Source organism: Papaver somniferum, unplaced genomic scaffold (assembly GCF_003573695.1).
Source record: "Papaver somniferum cultivar HN1 unplaced genomic scaffold, ASM357369v1 unplaced-scaffold_29, whole genome shotgun sequence".
Classification (NCBI taxonomy): Eukaryota; Viridiplantae; Streptophyta; class Magnoliopsida; order Ranunculales; family Papaveraceae; genus Papaver; species Papaver somniferum.
In genome coordinates, this window is record NW_020639929.1 from 1,472,086 (window position 1) to 1,494,413 (window position 22,328).

Consider the following 22,328-nt stretch of genomic DNA (forward strand, 5'->3'; position numbering starts at 1 on the left):
CCAAGTGATAAGAGTCGAACAAAGGCTCTTCTGTTTATCTTAACATAAACTCCTTCGTCAGGTCCTTAGATCTATCTTATGTTCAATTACCGAAGTAATCGTTTAAGATTAATCCAACAACACTATTAATCCAAATAATTGTGTTGATGCCGATCTACTCAATTAATCAATCCCATCTATCACAAGGATAAAGCGATTATTGATTGAATCCTCTTTTACCGAAACAAGTATTGTGCACACCAAAGATTATGAACCCACAAATCATACATCTTCAATATCTTCTCCGTCTTCAAATATTCTTATATCTTCAATAATAACCTGCATACAATCACTTGAATCTCTTGTGACCAAGCACGCACAGAACGGAGTCTGTTAACAATGGATTATCACAAGATCGTCTTTAGAACTAACAACAGTCTAAAGATCCCCATCGAAAATCTGAACTAGTTTGAGTGAATCTTATATCAGAAGAGAAGATTCTCAAGCATAAACAAACTAGGTGCAATCAAAGTTCAACCACCGTTAGTCAATCAAATCAATGAAAACAAAAGATAAATCGCAATTATCTAGTTTCCCACCAACGGTACACGCTAGACTTCTCAATCCCAAATAAGACTTTAAACTGAGCGGCCGTAAGATATTTCACCTAATTAGGTTACTCTCCTCTCCGAATAGGAGGCTATACCAGTAACAACACAATAAAGAGGAAGCTTATTGTTACGAAGGATTAGTTTGCTAGAAAGGCAAACTTCAAGTATTTATGGATAAGGAAGTTTGGACACCAAGGAATTTCCAAAACCGAAAATATTCTCAAGATATTCATTAAAGCACAAATTCGGTTTCCATAATTCCTGGAAATGCTCTGTCCAAAAATAATGATCGAAATCTCTCCGAAAATCTCTAATTAGTAAATGCACATTACTAATTCTTATTTTCCTAAAAATAAAGTTAATTACCTTAATTAAAATATTCTTAACTTATTTATGTTTCGGTCCTGGGATTCTCTTCCCTTAGCTATTAAGGAATAACTTTGAACAATTAAAGAAATAAACATTCACATCACGTGTTCAAAGTATGTCAACATCCTTACTTTGTAAGTTCTCTTTCACACTTACAACCTTGAAACCGATTTTCTACACTTCTAAACAAATTTAGAATTGGTTCATATGACTTTCAAAAACTATGCGATTGATCAAATAACATTCAACCACAATCATGGGTTTAACGGTTCTACCAAAACAAGTTTCGGTTCTACCTTCCATGTGAGTATTGTGCATAGTCACACTAGCTTTCCAAAATTCGGTTGACTAAGTACTAGGATCTTACCCCCACATATATATGGTATCTAACTTATATGTGTTGCACATGTCCATAGGATCGGTTCCCCTTTTCCTAAAAACGTGTTGCACATGTTCATAGGATCGATTCCCCTTTATGCTTTAAACCTTGTTGCACCTCATACAAGGATCGGTTCCCCTTTTTGATGTACTGCACCTCTTACTAGGATTGGTTCCCCTTTCCCATATTTGGTCAGACATAAAATCACAAACCCGATCATACCATCTCAGGTGATTACTTAAGATCGGTTTCACTAATAAAAGTCATATCAATACATAAGTCGGGCCTTTGTGAATAGTTCTACCAAGAACACAAACAAGTCGTGAATGATTATACTCAATCACACATATTGGTTTCTCATAAGATATGCAATGAATAACAAAACCAATAACGCCTGGCGATTTCCTTTTCGATTCACAAACAAGTTCATGAACTTACTTCCTTTGAACGCATGTAAAACATTGTTCCATATGATGAAATCCTCGCATCATACCCATACATAATCACAATAGCATTCAAATGATTATGGAAATATCTTATCTACAAAGTTTAATGGTTAAGCAATAAACCTCGTATTGTATTACTTAAAACTATGTCTATCTAGAGTTCAAATATGCTTCGAAGTTTTGTTTTCAATATGCACAACTTGAAAGATACGTTAGGGAATGAAACAGTTCAAGTCAAATATCACTAACCTCAAGTGGAAGGATGATTGTTGTCGTTATAACTCCTTGCTTCTTCACATCTTCAAGTCTTCACAATACTTGTAATGTCTCATTATCCTAATACTTTCAAGCTAACCTATACGAAGTTGACTCTAGTACATAATCAAGCGGCTCTTAACATGAGTTTTGATTCACTAAAATATGACAACCAAACTTGACATACCAACGCTTGGAGGGTTCAACCGAGCTATGCTATAACATAAGATGAGTTCGCCAACCTTCCCTAGGTAGAAATTTCAGTAAGTTCATATTTCTCTCTTATAGTGTTTGAATCATTCTCAAGTGATATATCATTTTCATGGGAAATTTTCAATTGATCCAGAAATTAATTCGTAGAACTAATATTGTTAAGGGCCTTTGAACATCTAATCCCTAAATCATATTTCGAGATTTTTCATAAGACAAGAGCTTGACTCGAAACATCATCTTCCCGAATCTACTATAAGGCATACGACATAGTCTCGATAGATTGAATGATGGTACAGTGAGTAAAATATAATGGTTTAGTCTTCACAAACCTGATACAAAAGTTCTCTAAATATTTTCGTCGATCTTCAGTCTTCAAGGGTGATCTCTGATACTCAACTACAATTCTGATAAATCTGAAACTTATACTTACTAGACTAGAAACCAAGATATAATTTTGATCACCTAACATTGACAACAAGCTTGAGATAGCAAATTAAACTTGTGGGTTCACCCGAGCAATGCTCTAACAAAAATCACCAAAGGTAAGTCATCCAACTTTTTAATTATTATCATTATTATTATGGAAACGTACCTCTGAGGGCTTTTATTGAAAATAGGGAAAAGAGTAATATTACATGAAAAGTGTTGGTAACCTAGCTACAAGCTGAGAACCAACACCCTTTTGAATAACAATACCTAAACGATGAAAAAGAAAACCGCCAGTGCCACAATTTGCATCATTCTGAGATAGACAGTTCTTTAACCTCTTTACAAAAGCCACCGTGTCCTCACTTAGTTCACCTAATGTAGTGAAAGCGAGAATATGAAATCCATATCCGTGAGACTCACACTTCTCTAAGTATTTGTTGCGTTTACGGAGAATCGACTTAGAGAGAGCTTGGCCCGGGGTGAAAGAACGAATTTCCCCAGTGAAGGGAGAAACGCCTGTGACATCGAAGCATGTATCTTTCCCGTTTTCCCAGTTGTGTACTAATAAGTCAGCAGGCCTCAAAGCATCATTCTCATCTGAAAAAAAACCTAAGGCTGCTTTTTTACGTGATGCGACACCGGATTTGATACATATATCCATAAAAATGTCACGTACAAGATCGTGCCGGAATTTGAGTCCAACGTCGCTAGCACAATGTAAGGCATGGTCTCCAAATATGTCCATCTTCTTATTACAGCTTGAACAATGACTGCCTTCGGGAAACAGCGGGATGCCAAGTCGGTAACTGAGTTGTTTTTAATAATCACTAAATTCTTGATATTGAGTTGACTAGTTATATTGTATATAACTCAATAAAAACATTAAAGCATATATGTAGTAAAAAACTTCATAATTATTACTTGTTTTGTGATGTATTGGTGACCAATGTTGAATGAAATGGTCATGAACTGATGATCTATTGGTGTTGAATGTTCATTGAACCAAAATTCATGTATAGTACACAGAGAAATTGGAACAAAAATCGTTGTTGCAAAGTACAATACGAGTCTCATATGATGATTTTTGTGATGCCAATGTGTTGAAATGTGATGATATATATACATATATGTTGTAGGAATGAGAAACTCGGAACACCTTGAGTATGTTATGCAGGAATGATAAAGTCGGAACACTTTGAGTACGTTATGCATTCTGCTCATCTGGTTTCATCATCAGGTAATATTGATCATAATTTTAAATTCCCTAAAGTAATATATAAGGATATAATAAGAAAACGTCGAGGTAGTAAAAGTCATCTTAGTGATTTGTATGTCAATATTTTCAAGAATCCCCATGCTAGACCAATTGGCGGAAATTGTGGGTTTGGCCAATGTCTTCAAATAATTTACCCAGAGCTTAACGACACGACTCTCAATAATGGTATATCCGAGAGTTGGTGTCATACCACTAATACATTTCAATTTCCTAGTTTTTAAATAGCTAGGCTTTACACCAATGAGATTTCAGAAAAAAATCAGAAATTCTCATTGGCAGAGGAACCGACACCACATTGCAAAACATAAGTTTAAGAGAGCTGGAAAACTCAAAGTAAGTCGTTATGTGATTTGAAAACTCACCGGATTGAGTTATACCCAAAATAATTGGGGTATAGTGAATAAGACAAAATAAGGTCATTTGAAAGTAAATCCAAAGACCCTTATTCGTAAATCTTTAGTAATGCCTAATTTTCTCTAGGATAAATTAGCACTAATATATTGAATTATTTAAGTTAATAATGTTAAATTAAATTTGTTAAGTACACATTTTGATTATTTTTTTTTTAGATTCAACTTTTGAAACTTGTTTAAAAAAGATTGGAACTTTTTTTATTTTTGAGAATTTATTAACGAGTGATCCAATATCACATTTTCTGTTTATCATGGTGGTGAAGATTCTATCTCTAATGATAAAGAAGGCTACTACTCTTGACTTAATTTATGGATTCAAAGTTACACCTAACGAGACAACCATTCAACATCTTCAATTTGCTGATGACCTTGTTGTTTTGTTGGATCATTCTGTTATTCAGGTAAATAATTTTAAAAACATCCTCTCTGATTTTGAGCTTATCTCTGGTTTAAAAGTAAATTACAAAAAAAGTAGTATAGTGGGTATTGCCATTGATAATATTGGAGAATTATGTGCTTCCACTTTTGGTTGTAATTTATCTCAACTGCCATTGAATTACCTGGGTTTCCATTTGGGTAGTAAGTCAAAGTACAAAGTTATGTGGGATGTTATTATACAGAAGATCCATCAAAAGCTCTCTGCTTGGAAGGCTAGATACTTATCTAAAGGTCAAAGATTGTTAATGGGGAACAATGTCTTAGCAAGTATTCCAGTTTATTATTTATCTATGTATCAAATGCTTATTTCAGTTATGAAAAAAATTGAGAATATTATGAGGGATTTCATTTGGGTTTCTTGGATAAAAGCTAATATCTACCTAAGAATGGAGGGGGTATTTGAAAAGGAGGGGGTACAACAACCACACCCAATATTTCGATTAGCAATCTGTATGGACTAACTCCAATATACTTTCAAGAGAATCAAGGAGTCATATCTCTGTTTCTCGATTCAATTCTTACTCTAGCAAATAGAATCTTGCGAGTCTAATTGAATACAAGAGAAATCACTTGAACGGTACCAAAGACCAATGTTCAAGTATCAATCAATGCAAATCAACAACCAAAGGTGGATATTCTAATTGATTGATTCAAACGCACAACCTGTGATATTTCAATTATATAACAAAATATAATGCGGAAAAGAAATAACACAGACACCAGAAGTTTTGTTAACGAGGAAACAGTAAATGCAGAAAAACCTTGAGACCTAGTCCAAATTGAACACACATTATATTAAGCCACTACATACACTAGCCTACTACAAACTAACTTCGATATGGACTGTAGTTGAACCCCAATCAATCTCACACTGATCCAAGGTACAGTTGCGCTCCTACGTCTCTGATCCCAGCAGGATACTACGCATTTGATTCCCGTAGATGATCTCACCCAAAAATAAGAGTTGCTACGGCCCAAAGTCAAAGACTTTAATAAAAAAATATGTATCACACAGAAAAGTCTAAGGTAATAGATATATCTGTCTCCCACAGAAATACCTACGAGTTTTGTTCCATCTTTTAATAAATCAAGGTGAACAGGAACCAATTGATAAACTAGACTTATAATCCCGAAGAACATCTCAGTATTATCAATCACCTCACAATAATCTTAATCGACGCGGCGAAAGAAGATATTGTGGAATCACAAACGATGAGACGAAGATGTTTGTGATTACTTTTATATCTTTCCTATCGGATATAGCAATCTCAAGCCAATCGTTACGATTGTACTCAATACGATGGAAACAGCAAGATCAAATCACACAACTACGAGAAATTAGTAACGGTCTATCTTCACAATCCCAATGAAATCTTCAAGTCGTTAACCTACAGGGTCTCGAGAAGAAACCTAAGGTTAAAGGAGAATCGACTCTAGCTTATACAACTAGTATCAAACAGTAGGTGTGGGGATTAGGTTTCCCAGTTGCTAGAGTTCTCCCTTATATAGTCTTTCAAATCAGGATTTGCAATCAATGTTAGCTTAGTAACAAAGCATTCAATATCCACCGTTAGATGAAAACCTGATTAGATTCAAGCTAATATCTTTCAACCGTTAGATCGAAAACTTAGCTTGTTACACACAAATGAAATGCATGATTTTAGGTTTGTGTAACCGTACCTAAACATGTACATTCGTTGGTTCAACAGTAGTTAACCAAAGGGTTATCCATATGAGCATTTTCATATCAACCATATTCTTCTTTACCATAACTAGTTCAAATGACTCAAATGAACTAGTTAGAGAGTTATTCAATTGCTTATATCTTATAGAAGTACACAAGATACAGTCGAAGAAAAAACGATTTGATTCACTCGAATCGATTCATGAACTTTATAGCAACGTTTTGCAAACTTGAATTCCTTAGTTTATATAAGTATAAGTTCACGAATAATCGTTTTTAGAAAATAACCAACCTAAGTACGCGGACTAGGTACGTAGACTTAAGTACCCGGAATAAGTTTGTAAACTGTTTACAAACTCCATCATATTTTCTCGGGACGAGAACCTCCGAAAGTTCGCGGACTGGGTACGCATACTTTGGTTCAAGGAATAAGAACTTATAAATATATGTGTTACCACACAATTCTTATATCCAACAATGGTTATATAATCTAAACTCGCATTTCAACCATTGAAACATTCTTAGAGGACGTTATATAGTTGTTGTTCACAAACTATATTTCGTCAAGGCCATTTTCAAGTAATTGAAACGTAATATTATTTTCGTCACTAGCTAAAGATGAACTTGTCCAAAGCGAAAGCTTACCAACACATATTTCGAGAAACAGATAAGCGAGATAAACTCGGCTGGAAATAGCAAGTGTGTATAATCAAACTCTATATAGTAAAACGACTTTTGTATCAAGATAGGAGATAGAGTAGATAGACTTTTGAGCGATAGATAAGTTCAAGTCTCCACATACCTTTTAGTCGATGAAGTTCCACCAGTTCCTTGAGTAGTTCTTCTTCTTATATGATGATCGCCATGGAGTTCTTGAGCTCAACTACACTTTCTATCCTAGTCCGAGACTTAGCTATAGTAGACTAGAAATCAAGACTTATAGTTTTGATCACTAACATTGACAAACATGCTTGAGATAGCAACGCATGCGAGTTCGACCGAGCAGTTCTCTAACAGTATTAGTGTCAAGAAGCTCAAACTTGTTAACAAAGCTCTACACTGTAAATGGAATTGGAGGTATGGATCGGAAAGAAGAGCTTTATGGAGACATTTTATCCATCAAAAATTTGGTGGTAATCCCTCTTCTTTTTTTCCAAGCACCCCTACTATGTTTACCAAACACAGCTTATGGTCGGGTATTCTTAAGGCTAGAGATCATATTGCTCAAAACTGCTCTTTTGCAGTTAAAAATTGTAGTAGAGAGCTATTATGGAAAGAAAAATGGATTGGAGGTACCTCTCTCACTACACCAAATTCTGGGATTAGTAACAGAAAGAAAGTGTTACTAAAACGGGTTGTAACGGCTTTTGCCTGATATAAAAGAAGGTGTTACATATATTTGTAATGGCAATGGAGCCGTGACGAATTTTGGTTGTAACAGCCATAGAACAGCATCAAGCTGTTACGAATTGACACGTGTAACAACGAGGTCGTAATAAGCCAGACCCTTTACTACGTGGAAAATTAGTAACATGCCATAGTCGATACTACGTGGAAGCTTGAAACAGCTTACATCCGTTACGAATGTTTTCGTAACAGCAAAAAATTACTGCTAGTCAACATTCACATGATCAAAATTGGTCAATATTGACCAGGTCAAGGCTGACCGGCAGTTCATAATAAGTCGGAATTCTAAATTATATATCTTGCATACACCTTTCAATACATTCATAACCACACTCAACAATAATTTTTTCAATCTATTCATATCACATTCATTCAAATCATCTCAGATTCATATAACAAAAGAACTGAAATTTCTCCAAATACCAAACTTATATTTTTTTGTTAAGTTTCAAATTTCTAAAGGAATACATGGAAGGTTCCAAAATTTCTAAGGGAACACATGCAAACTTACTAATTGCCTACAAAACTTGAATACATGGAACTTACAAATCTTGAAGCTCCTTTGTTCTCCACCCTTTCTGATGAAATATAGCATCATTCAAATAACCGCAACTAGTTCATTATATCCTTTGCAGGCTTGCTTTGTTGAAAGCTTGGGCATCAGAAAACTCGATGTAGGCAATCCTGCAACAACAAAACTTGAATTTCTAAATATGTTTAATTGTGTAGAAGGGCGACTAACGAAAGATTAGGCAAAAAGAAACACGTGAAAACAGAACAAAAAAAAATGACAACTGACGAGAGTAATAAAAGAATCAAAGAGAAATCCAAGTCCAATCTCGGCATGTGCGGTCAGTATGTTAGGAATGCACTCAAACATAATAACTCAACCCACCTATGAAGATATAATAACTAACCATAACATTTCATTTCAGTATCCCATTCTCCTGGTCAAGAGGCAACTGCACCAGCTCCAGATGGAACAAAGATATACCTTTCCCTGTAAATAACACTTTCTCATTAGATCCGCGAAGTCTGCACGCCACCAACTCCCCTTCCAGCAGAAGCTTTCTGCGCCTCATCTATCTCTCGACGATAAGCAACAGTCTTAAGATATGACTGTATTTGCGGCTCAGAAAACTTTGCAGGGGCCTAGATGTAAAGAACAACCAGTCAACAGTTTGAAAGAGTTTAGATTCTGACCCTGATGAGATAAACTCAAATAGTAGAGCAGGACACCAGAGCATGAATATACTATAAGACATTCGACCACAGGATGATCATATACATTATTTGACTGATGTTATCTTTGGTCATATTACAGATTTCTGAGGAGGATCGCAGACACCCAGCAATATAAGATTTTCAGTTTATGAATATGGGTGAAGCAGAAATTCTACCTTCTTTACTTTCTGATATTTCTGTCAATTTTCAGCCATCAACCCCTCTTTCATCTGTAAACAAGCACTACTGTCATTATTCAATATACAACTGAAAGACTTGCACATGTCAGGTTAAGGAAAAAAGTAAAAGAAATACCATGGTTGCCAAACTCAAAAGCGCATAACAAATTGGCAAATGCGAGTACACCGTAATCCCAAAGAATGCGCGTACACAGTAATCTTAAAGAATGCGAGTAAATATCCTAAAGAATGCACTACACCAAATTCCTGTTAATCAGTTGGCACTACATGGTCAATTGACATATGAAAAAAGAAAAATCAAGTATAGAAATAAACTGGCCAAAATCCAAAACTACAAAAAGCTAAGAGCCTGTTTGCTTCCTTGCTCTTGCAGTTTAAACTTCTCCTGATTATATATGATACATCACCAAATTCTATCAAGAACTTTTCCTTACACATACCCACTCAATTCAACGAGACATGAGTCTAATACTTGAGATTTCACAAACAGCACTCTCGTACCATATGGATTCACGTTCCAGAAACAGATTTTCCTTAGTACTACCCGGTAAAAGAGAACTCTGCTCTTTGCTTTGATTGGTAATTAGCTCAATATCTTAAGGTGAGCTTCCCCATACTAGAACCTTGTAAGTTTACAGGAGATTTGATGTTTTCAGAACTATGAATTCCAGTAGGCTATGTGATAAGTGGTATCTATTGCTTGTGCAGGGACTAATTTATCAAGAGCTTTGATCTTAATTGACTGTATATTTTGCAGAAATTCTGCCCCCTAAAGTTCTGATACAATAGACATGTAGACACCAAATCTAAAGGATACATGAATATTGGATTAATAATGTGTACAATATATGTTTATTGGATTAATCATTCATCATTCTTATCTAATGGGTACTGCTCCTATCAAATCTAATCTAGCTCACGTCTTGTTTTCTTTAAGACATGCCTTACAAAGTTGCTTTATAAGCATCTAAACATCTCGATCCATTTTAGAATCAAAACACTGGCTAGCTAGTTACCAACGTAATAATAATGCTTAAAGTGATATAAAGTCATTAAAGTATACTACATGATGAACCCGCTACTAATGTCTTTAGTCGCATCATCATCCATTAGTACATATAATATATCGAGGAAATTAACGTTGTATGGAAATTTTCCAAGCTAAAGACCAGGCAATATGGAATATAATATAAATTGAGTATTGAGCTATAACACTTTTCTAGTCTCCCTTCTAGTGAGAATCAAGTGCTTCGTTTTCACAGTTTTACTGAGACATTGTATCACAATCTGGGTTTTCCTGTTCCCTTGTGTTGAATCTATTTAGAACAGGTAAAGAAGTGTTTGCAGGGACTCGGAACGAACAAGTAAAAATGTGTTACTGGGTAATCTAGATTCTAGAATCATAGACCTGGGATATGTTATTTAAGTGAACCCAGTACTCGGTACCAGAGAATGATGAAGTACTTAGTCCGGACCTCTTTCAAAGAACTCCTTCAGCGAACTATACCTTACTAAATTTAAGTTCTACTGAACTGATCATCTTCACATTCATAGATCTTAAGCAGTAAACTATGGCAAAGTAAGGATACATACCTGGAACTTTTGATAAGCTCATTAACCACCAAATCTCTTCCAATTACTGCATTCGGTACAGTCCCTTCACAAAGCAAACACATATTGTTATTACACAAGATAGTTAGGACCTGTATTTCGCAAAGCAAGTAGTGCTCCTTAAAAATCAAAGCAACAATAACCTGATAACTTGATAAGCACATCAAATAAAAATAACAAAAAACAACTTTTATTAATGTTAACATAAACCCATTGCTATTTACTATCAAAATAAGCAAATCCCATAAACCCATTACTATTATGCAAAATCACAGAACTCGTAATTTTAATGCAACAAAATTAACAATATAAGATAAACCCCAAAAAGAAAACCCCAATGAGACTAGAACACATCTTTACTCAAATAAGAAAACACTGAAAGAGAAACCCATAAAAAATCCGTACTTCATACATCAGATTTAACAAGTTAAGGGCCCTAAAGTAAATCAACAGAAGATTAAGAGCTAAAAAACAATCAATATTAAAACAAAAGAGCTAAGTTGATTCAAGAGAGATGTTTTAAGGCTACCAGATTTCATGTCAACTCTAAAAACAGTCCCATACTTAGAGAAGAGGCGTTTAAGATCAGATTGACGTGTCTCATAATCAAAACTCCCACAAAATACTGGCCTCATTATTATCACCAATCTTCTACTTCCTTCAAATACCTTCAGAGAAACTCTACAAAAGAAAAATAAGCACATGAACGGAAAATTAAAACCCAGAAAAAATCAATCAAATCAAATATAAACCCTAATTGGATATGTGTATTGGATGAACACGGAGAATTAAAAAATTTTCCTCTCCTATGATGATTTTGATTTTCATCTTTAACACGAAAACACCTAAAGAAAAAAACCCATAATGGTTTTCTTCACCGAGTCAAGGATGAACCCTAAATCAAACTCATTACATATGGCCGATTCTAAATCTTGAGCTAATCTAAGTATTGATTTGATTTTTGAAACCATAGCTTTCTCCTGAAGAAATTTTGCAGAAAAATGAAAGATCCACCACTCTGACCTGAAAATTGAAAACAAATGAAACCCTAATTAAAAATCGAAAAACAGATTACAAAAACACTTACTAGGGTTTCATCGATTCATTAGGGTCCGATGATTGAAGATTGAAAAACACTTCCTAAGGTTCGATGATTGAACAGATTTAAGAAATTTCACTAGGCTTTCACTTGCTGGGAGGAAGAGAAGAGAAGACAGGCAGGACAGATAATAGAAAGAAATAGGAAATGAAGCTCGATCTCGATTTCACTAGGGTTATACTCTCAGAATCACGCGTGTGAATGGCACACTCATGGGAGGAAATATCCCTAGTATAACTCATCTTGGGTGGAAACATAATAGCACGCATGTGACTGGCAAACACACTAACTCCAAGTGTTACGCCCAAAGTGTGACCAAGCGTGTGACTGGCACGCCTAAAAAAGATTCGAACGGCTAATATCTGTTATAATTTTTGGAACATTCGTAACGGCTGTTTCCTGTAACAAAATTTTCGTAACGGCAATTTGTAACGGAAAACTCGTAAAGCGCAGTAAGCCGTTACGAATTCCTGTTACGAATCGGGGAATTTGGTGTAGTGTCTGCAAGTTGCTACAAATCTCTGGATGTTGATGGCTGTCTTGTTTTTCCTCATGAGCAGTTATGGAACTCTAAAAAATTCCATAAAAAAAATCTTTCTTAGTGTGGACTGTATGCTATAATGGTGCTCCTACGCTTGACTATCTGCAGAAAGCTGAGAAATCAGATCATAGTAACTGCTTCTTCTGCAACACTGAAAAGCAAACTAACATGCATCTCTTTCTGCATTGTAAGGAGACTTATAAATTGTGGAACTACTTCATCAGTAGCTTTGGAGTTGATTGGGGTTTTGCAGATTCTGTGAAGGAAACTTTATGGGAATGGCCAAATAAGAAAGGTAAGAAGATGAAGCACAAACTGTGGGGTTTGCTTCCTTTTGCCATTTGGTGGACAATCTGAGGTGAAAGAAACAATCATTTATATGGTACTAGGAGAAGAAACTGGAATCTGCTTGTGATTGCAGTGAAGTGTACTCTATTTAATTGGGTTAGACACACAAAAATCTTTGATGGCATCTTCTTGGGAACCATAATTTGTAACTGGAATGATGTATTGGCATGAGCTATTATTAGCCATGTTTTGTATTTTCTTTTGATAGCTTTCACACTTTGTGAAGCCTATCTTTTAATCAAATTTTCTTTTTATCGTCAAAAATAACAAAAAACGAATTATTCTAGTCAAATACTTTTCAAAATATTGGTTTAATTCGTCAAATGACCGCAATATTAAAAAAAAAGTATATGAAAAATCGTATTGTTAAGCTGAAAAAAAGCATGACGTTTAAGTACTTTCATAGCTGATTCCATGAAAAGTCGGCATGCTCCTTTGAAATAAAGCATGCAAACCAAAATTAGTCAGCATGCTCAACTGAAATAATACATGCTGACCAAACATTGGTTTTCCGCATTTACAGTCGTCATGCTAGAAAATGCAAAACACGGACGACTGTCTATTAGTCGTCATGTTATTTTCACAAAACTATGACGACCAACAAAAAAATTGGACGCATGAAAACTTATTTTCTGGGAGTTATTAATCATCATGATTTAGCTTTTCAAAACATGATGACCATTCACAATACATCATTAATCGTTAAGATTTAGAACGCCCATTTGGGGGATATGGAAACTAATTGGGGGATATGAATTACTTCTCCAACCAAAGGTGTCTGCTAAGGGGTATTTTTTGGGCCGAAAAATACTAAAACACCCTTAGATTAATTAAAAAACATTATGAAAAGACTGTTATACCCTTTCAACTAAAACTTAAAATCAAAAACTAAATCAAATATCCCCCATTTCTCTATCAGTTCCGGCATTCTCAGTTAGGGTTAGGTTTCGGAAAAAAAAATTCTTCATCTTCTTCATCGTTCTTCATCGTCGGTTAAACGTTAATTCAAAATTTCTTCGTCGATTAAAACCAACCTATAAGAATGCCTCCAAGAAAGAAATCAGATTCCCAATCGAAATCAAAATCGATTGCTCAACAGAAATTAAAGAAAAGGCTTGCTTTGATTGCTCAAGAGCAAGAACACGAAGAAGAAGAGTTATCGGACGATCAACTACTCAGAAATATGGCTTCTGTGAGAACGTAAGTCATTCTAAACTGTTTAATTAGTGTTTCAATCGATTTGTAGCTATGGGTTTAGGTCAAAATCGCGAAACCCTAACTGAAATAGTTGAGCTTCAGTAGTTCCGGCACTCAATTTCATATGAATACCACACCGGAAATCAGTACCGGCATTCAATCTAGGATGAAGACCACACAGGTAGTCAGTTCCGGCATCTAATTTACGTTGAAGACCGCACCAGAACTTAGTTTCAGCACTGTATTTAGGATGAACACCACTTCTGAACCTAGTACCGACATTGATTTTAACTTTTACGAGTACGCCGGTAGTAAGCTTTTAATGAACAGAAAACCCTAGGATTTTGTTATTTGTACCGGCGTACATTTTAGGTTGGATTCCATGTCGGTACTTGAGTTTTGGTATCCAAAAACTTTAGAACTACTACCGGCGTCCTCGACAAATTTTTTTCAATGCCGGTACTGTGTTCTGGTATTTGTTTTTATTTTACGTAGCTGCCGGCACTGGTGTTTTCTTATCCAGGAATTTCTTATGGTGTACCGGAATTCTAAAAATTTATTTGTCAATGCCGGTAGTAATCGTTTGAATTTACAATGCCGGTATTAGCTCCCGGCATGTTCGATATTTTTTTCAGGATGCCGGTAATGATGATTTTATGTCGTAAGGTGGTGTATCTATGCCGGTATTATAATGAAAGCTAGTTGTCTTATATTTATTTCGTGCTTCTTTTGAAATATATCTAAAGAAAAGGTAGCTAAAGCAAAGGAGGCTAACAAAGGAAAAGCTAAAGATGCTTTCACTAAGAAAAGAAGGAAGGATGGTCTTGATACTCCTCAGTCTCTGCCTCCTCGGGGGAAAGACCAAGGTCGGAAAATCCGATTAGGGGCTGATACAAGAGGTGAAGTTTGGGAGAGTGGTCAGGACCGTAGTAAACTCGTAATCCGTGAATCTAATGGAGGAGTTGAGGAGGAAGATGAGAAATGTGAGCAAGATGAAGAGGAAAGTGAGGAGGAAGATAATGAGATTGATCCAACTCAATTAGCAAACCAAAGCCAAGGAGTAGTGGAAGAAGGTGGTCCAAGTAAAAAAACCACACAAGGCAAGGGAAAGGCAAAGGAAAAGTAAAAGTTAAAGGTTCGCACCTTCCTCATGTTGATGACATGATACCCAACCTTGATCGTGGTAAAATTTGGGGCGCAGCTTCTCTTGATACGGGGTATCTATTTGGCTATAAGGACTCGTGGGCTTGTACTATATATCAAACCTATGTAAGAATTTATATCTCGTGCATATGTATTGTTTTGTATTTATACAAAATCTCTTAATCGTATTATCTCCTAATTATAGGATCATGCGAAGGTTGTGCGTGTTTGCCGAAACCAAGCCGCAGCTCATTGGGATTTGTCTAAGGAGCATGAAGAGGTTCAAGAAATAGTTAAGGATTCTGGTCTATATCCTTTGGTTGAAAATTATGTGAAGCCATATATTGTAACATTCAATTGCTTCGGCGAAAGGTATCATGGTGAATCAGATACCATGCACTTCCCGTTTGGCGATATGACCTTGATCCCTGATGATGCACAGAACATTCTAGGATTGAGTGCTACCGGAAAATCAATTGTAGAATGAGATAATCATTCGTTTGAGCTAGAATGCACAAAGTTGTACAAGCTTACTAAAAAGTTTCTTGGTTGGGACTACAAAACTTCTGTGGAAAGCTTCTATGTATCTAAGATTAGTAGGACAAAGACCATCAAGTTGACCCTGTTGTAGGAGAAGTTTCAAAACTCAAAGGAAAGAAGTTTAAAGGATGGATGGGACCCCGCACAGATTCGTTATACAGCTGTTGCGTACCTGTTATTCATCTTGGGCACTAGGGTATTCTCTGACACTAGTGGCAACAGGTGGATCCGTTGGAAGATGTATTTAGCTATTCTTGGGGCACCGTGGTAATGGCACATTTGATGACGGAGATGAGAGGGGCCTCTAAGACGGTTACAAACCAATTTTTCGGGAATTTCACTCTACTGCAGGTAATTTTGTTTTTAAACTTATGTTCTTATTTATATTGTTCACATGTACCCTTATCATGAACTTAGAAACAAAATTTACTGATTTTTATACGTATCATTTCACATTTGTATAGGTGTGGGCTTATGAACATTTCCTAACATTGTTCAAGGACAACCCCTTCTTGAAGTTTAATCCCGTTGATGACCCCGAGGTACCGAACAAATTCAGCACACTATCGCTGCTTATCTGTTGTTCCTCTTAGGCATCGCAATATTCCCTGACTCTAATGGTAATAGGGTGCATATGAACCACTTACAATACTTGGATCCCTTGGAGGAGGTTCATGCGTATCCATTTTTTTAATCATATGTTTTATTTCCCATTGCGAGACGTTGAATTATATTCCTTGGAGCAAGTTACCATATCGAAAATGTGATGTCATCCTTTCCATCGAGCTTTTCTCAAAAGCCTTCTTGATCCTATCGATATCAGACTTAAAGTATTGTTCAAATGCCTCGGTGACCATAACCACGTTTCCTTGGTCGGACTGGAGGAGATCTTTAAATCTCCCATGAGCGTACTCCGCTATACTAGTTTTTTCATTCCCGTGGTGTCTATACCGAATTTTCCATGCACGCACAAATTTTTCCTTGAACTTATCCAACAATTTATCCCGACAATATGAAACGGTACTTGGATACACTTCGTTATATTTTGCAGTAAACATGTTCAATCTATTTTCATATATATCCTCGGTAAGAGACCAATAAACTTTCTCCCAATCATTTAGAAATTCCAACCACTTTTTATTATTTTCATCGTGTTCTTTGTCCACTCGATCTTTAATCTTTCCTCTTTCATCTTCTTCTTCTTCGGGTAATAGTTTCTTATTGCGAACATCTTCCTCTAGTTGAGCAACCGTTCTCTTCTTAATATCCGCCTTAGAGGGATCAAACAAAGCATGACAATGTTTTGTCACATTTTGACGTATATGATACGTACATAGAAAATTTTGTGCATCCGGAAATACGTCGGATATAACATTGATTAGTGTGTCATCTTGATCGGTTATGATGACCCTCGGAAATTGATTTTCCGGGAACAATAATTTCAATTGTCGTAATGCCGAATGATAATTGTAATCCCTCTCATTTTCCATTAAACACCAAGACAATGTGAATGATACCTTGTCCGATGTTTTCCCCACGATGTTGAACAACGACATGTTGTATTTGTTTGTCTTGTAGGTGCAATCCATCATAAGAACACCACAACATGTATGAGCCAATTGTGAAAGCAAAGGATGTGCAATGAATATTTGAAGTAGCTTTTTTTCCGGTCCTCTTTTAATGATACGCGTGTAGTTGTGATCCCAAGCTATCTTCTCAAATTCTTGCATAACGGTCCTCCCTTCCCATTCCACCCTTATAATGGTTGATTGCGCGCTATAGATTGTATTTAGAGAAGAAACGTTCATCTTATCCTTTTCCTTGAAGCCTCTGAGAATCATTCGTGGTTTCATATATGCTTTGGTCATTCTCTTTACATCATCGAATTCATGAGGTTTTAGCTTCGCAACTAGGGAGTGACCAACAAAATCTTTCGGATCCCGGTGGTTATGACGTCCAAACTACACCGTACAATCCCATTCCTTTTCATTGGTTTCTTTGTCTCTTAAATAGAATACAAGCTTAAAGGGGCAATCATCCTTCCTCGTACGAGTCTTGTATATTGTATTAGTCTTCTTTGGATATACATAACCCTTTCTCTTATGGCTATCCTTCTTATTGTATTTCCCACTTCTATCGCAAACCAACTCAAAACAATAATCTGAACGTTGGGTATTCCTCACCAACACACACATGTTTTTAAGTGTCGTCTCTTTTGCCCAAGCAATCGCTTCCTCTGGAGATTTTATTCCCTACATGAGGACAACAATGGAAGATTATAAGGTTCATTACAAGCAATACTCACATAAATTTTTAAAGACTAGGTGAAAAGTATTGTTTGGTAACATACCAGAGGTATTTTATAGTATTTGGACGTATCCGGACCAAGCGATTTGTAATTTGTTGGATCAATGTAGGGAATAATCTAAGGAATGAATGAAAAGAAAAATGAATTAGTTCACAAAAAAATTAAATTACTATACTAGTTCCGGCATGCTCGACGACACTTCCGCCAAAATAAACAAAGCCGGAAACAAGTGCCGGCCTTCAAGAATAATGTTCCGGCATTTCGTAAAAAAACTTGAAAAATAGGACCTAATTTTAAAAACTACCGGCATTGTATTTTAATGAATATTAATGTCGGAAAAGATAATACCGGCATGCACGATCCACAAGGATTGAAGCCAGAACATGGCACCGGCATGGTCGATAAATTTAACATCAAGATGGAAAACTACTACCAAAGTGACTAATTTCTGGATGTTTTTTTATAGTGGTACCGGCGTTCTTGAATAAGTAAGGTCCCAAGCCGGTAGACGTTTCCGTCATGGTACTTAATTTTCAAACCATGTCAAGATTTTATGCCGGCATTCTCGATAACTTTTATACCACGCCGGTACTTAAGTTCAAAAATCTTTAACTCCTGGATATTTTTCTTGTGGTACCGGCATGGAAAGTTAGGAGAGAACCATGCCGGTTTATTATTCCAGGGAATATTCGGTGGTAGGTAAAAAGTTTACTACGTGACGGCATGTATTTTTTGGTTGAAGACCATGCCGGCAGTTGATTCAAAATGGGGGATATTTGGTGCCGACATGTAAATAGTATGAATACCATGCCGGGTATGGGTGTTCCGGCGTGGTATTCATACTACGTGTATGCCGGCACCAAGATTTTTTCAGAGAAAAAGATGACGGTTTCAAAAAAAAAAAAAATCAAATTTTCGACCTCTTTGAAGCGTTACATGTGTGTTGGGGTTGCTTGTATGTTAAACATGTTTACTTTCTTGGGTTGGTTCTTAAAGCACTTCATGCTCACGAAAATCATGATCCAAGGGTGTTGGTTCATCATATAACTCCAATTGTGAGTTGTTATCATTAAGCGAAGATTGAAGATATGATTGTTGTTGTAGTTGAGCTAAAGATTCAGCAGCTGCAATTCTCTCCTCACAATCATCTTCCATTTTCACACAAAAATTTCCACACAAAATTATTTTTTCCTCCTTCTACTCTCACCTCCCTCACACAAATTCAAATAAAAATACACACTAATCTATCCCCCAAATACTTAAGATTTTATTAATTATGATTAACCACTAAACGTGATTAGTGAAGACTAGATTAGGAATTAAAAAAGTAATTACATCAGGAGTGATCCAGATTTGATATTAGGATCCCTATTTTGTCATGTAGCTATATCCCCCATTTAGTTTCCATATCCCCCAATCGCGCGTTCAAGATTTAGGGATACGGCGACCCTTCCAATGAAAACTCCTTGAAAATTTGCCACGTTATTCATCATGTAATCTTAACGACTGAAAATATATATGAAAAGTCGTCATCGTAGGTGAAGAGATACCATGACGACCATATAACTGCATTTCTACAATCGTACCAAATATGCCATTCAAACAACAAATAAAGTACTAGATAGAGTTTGAAAGAATTAATCGAGAATAAAAAATAATCTGATCAGTGGATTTTTTTCATTTGAAATATAAACAAGGAAAGAGGTATTGATCCTTAGATTTGAAGATGAAGAAGTAAAAGAGTAGGTGAAATTGATATTACAAATGTATTAAATTTAATTGATATTACAGACCCCAATTAGGAAGTTTCAAAATATTTATTTTAATTTATATTAAAATAAGAATCAATCCTAGAGGTTCTTACAAAACTTTTGGTTAAATGGAATTTTCATAAATAAATAATTCTAACATATATTTATTTAAACCCTAATAATATTATTTACTAGTATTACAGACATCCTTTTGTTTAAGTGTTTCAATCTCTATTCCATTAAGCATTTCAGTCCCTATTCGGTTTAGTTAACCAAATGGTCCCTATTCTATTAAACATTTTAGTTCTTGTTTCGTTTGGTTAACCAACTTCCATTTGGTGAACTAAAACAAGGGGTAGGATCCGTTGACATGATTATAATGACATAGTCTTGATATTTTAGCGTCATTTTTTCTACTAAGCCCAACCGGCAATGAATTTGAAGCTAAGATTTTGGTGACATGTTCTTCTTATAAATCTCTACATTCCTACCAAAAATGAGAGTATTCTGAAATACGAAACTTCACTATCTACAAATTTTAATTTCAATCGTTAATCTTCAACGGTTGATATTCAAAATGCTAGATGATGGTCTTATATATCTCGGAATGCTCTCGTTTTTGGTGGGAGTGTAGAGACTTATAAGAAGAACATGTCATCAAATAATTAGCTTCAAATTCATTGTCTGTTGGGCTTGGTAAAAAAAATGGCGCCAAATATCAAGATTATGTCATTATAACCATGTCAACGGATCCTACGGGTAAGGTTTTCATTTGGCTTGCTTGCCTTCATGAGGGGGAAGACAAATGTTGGGTTACGATACATTTCCATTTTGAGGAAAATTTTGGGACAGAATAGTAGATTAGAATTAGATCATGACTAGATCACATAACAAAGTGGCCTTATGTGCCATGGCTTGTCGTTGAAAAAAAAAAGTGGCCTTATGTGGCATGGTTTGTCGTTGAAAAAGGGAAAAATTTACTTCAAATAGCAGTTTTACAAATTTGTTGGATAATTTTCGTTTTCCTTAATCGAAATTTCTTCTGATAGTTACCTCTAGCTAACTTACTAGGTTAGCTTCATATAAGTCTAAAAACTCCATTATTTGACTAGCTGGAGAGATTAATTAAATATGTTGTTAACAGAGAATCTGTCAGTCGATATTAACTAATTAATAAGATAATTTAGATTGCATCTTGATATAATTAAAATCCTTTTTTTTCTTCATGTAATCAATGTACTGGAGATGCATTGGGTATGTAGAAGAAGAGAATCAAATCAAGAGCTTCTTAAAATTGCATGTTATTTTTTTGGTTTGTTTGAGCTGTCTGTTTCGGTAGCTTCTCTGGCTTTTTCTTTTTATTATTTTTGGTCGAGTCTGTCAGAGAGCTTATTCAAAGCCACTCTACTAAAAAATGTACGCATTTTTATGTGTCAAAACACTAGTTAATTCCAATGGTTTAGTCAATCTTCTCTAAAATGTGAAGTTAGAATGCAAGATCATTAAGCAAAATCTGTCATAATGAAGCTTAGTATTTGGGACATGTTATCTACATGGCCGCACCATGGTGGGAAAAAGAAAGCTGCATCAGTACTTCTTGGCTTCGGTTTTTTTCTTGGAACTGCCGTACTTGTTCTTACAGTTAGTAGCTTCATGTTCCCATCTATTTTTCCTTCACCAAGTAATCCTTTGCTTAAAGACAATCTCGATAGATACTATCTCAAATTTGGATCTCCCCATTGGCATCACTTCCCGAGTAGTACAACTTCTAATACTCCGGCAAAAGATCCCTCTACCTTGAATAATCAAACCGAAACGTCTCCTACGAGAAACAGTACTGAAAATTCAAGTGCTGATACCGGGGAGAATTTCGTTTCAACTACAACTGCTCCGGCAGGGAACTCCAGTGCAGGAAATGTTTCTGAAAACTCAAATATTGATGTTGCGGGAAAATTGGTAGATACCGTGGAGGAGTCTGTTCCTCCGAACTCAACTAATTTTTCTAGTGATTGTGATATTTTTGAGGGGGAATGGGTAATGGTGAAAGATCGGAAACAGTATTATGCTCCGGGTTCTTGTCCTTACCTTGAAGGACAAGCTTTTGATTGTCATGGTAATGAAAGACTTGACGATGAGTACATTAATTGGCAATGGCAGTGGCAGTCTCACCCAAGAAATGCAGGTTGCAAGAACAATATTATACCCAGGTAATGTATCTGAACCTTAAGCATCAAGGGTGCATGATTTTCATTAGTGAATCTATACTTTACCTTTGCAGCTTCCTCAATGCAACCGATTTCCTAGAGAGAATGAGAGGAAAGAAATTGGTTTTTGCAGGAGATTCTTTGAATAGGAATATGTACATGTCTATGGTGTGCATACTCTGGAGCGCAATTCCGGACAAGAGCAGAGTTGTTAGGCCATCTGGAGATTTCACTACAATATACAAGGCAAGCTTTGTATAATT

At 35.8% G+C, this 22,328-nt stretch overlaps 1 protein-coding gene and 1 long non-coding RNA gene across 3 annotated transcripts; one reads left to right on the forward strand and one right to left on the reverse strand.

Annotated features, from left to right (window-relative positions):
* Nucleotides 1–8,323: 8,323 nt before the first annotated feature.
* Nucleotides 8,324–12,160, reverse strand: LOC113341482. 2 transcript variants are annotated; one of them, XR_003355950.1, is made up of 7 exons: nucleotides 12,022–12,160; nucleotides 11,464–11,615; nucleotides 10,917–10,980; nucleotides 9,439–9,569; nucleotides 9,300–9,353; nucleotides 8,817–9,051; nucleotides 8,324–8,583 (listed from the first exon to the last, which is right to left on the reverse strand). It is a non-coding gene; the product is annotated as an uncharacterized LOC113341482 (long non-coding RNA). The 2 variants fall into 2 exon arrangements; XR_003355949.1 differs by having other exon boundaries at nucleotides 8,795–9,051.
* A 9,222-nt stretch (nucleotides 12,161–21,382) lies between these two features.
* Nucleotides 21,383–22,326, forward strand: LOC113341366 (protein trichome birefringence-like 2). The gene is made up of 2 exons (XM_026586272.1): nucleotides 21,383–22,068; nucleotides 22,140–22,326. The coding sequence occupies exons 1-2, from the start codon at nucleotides 21,383–21,385 to the stop codon at nucleotides 22,324–22,326; spliced, it is 873 nt and encodes a 290-aa protein (XP_026442057.1).
* The last annotated feature ends 2 nt before the right edge of the window (nucleotides 22,327–22,328 follow it).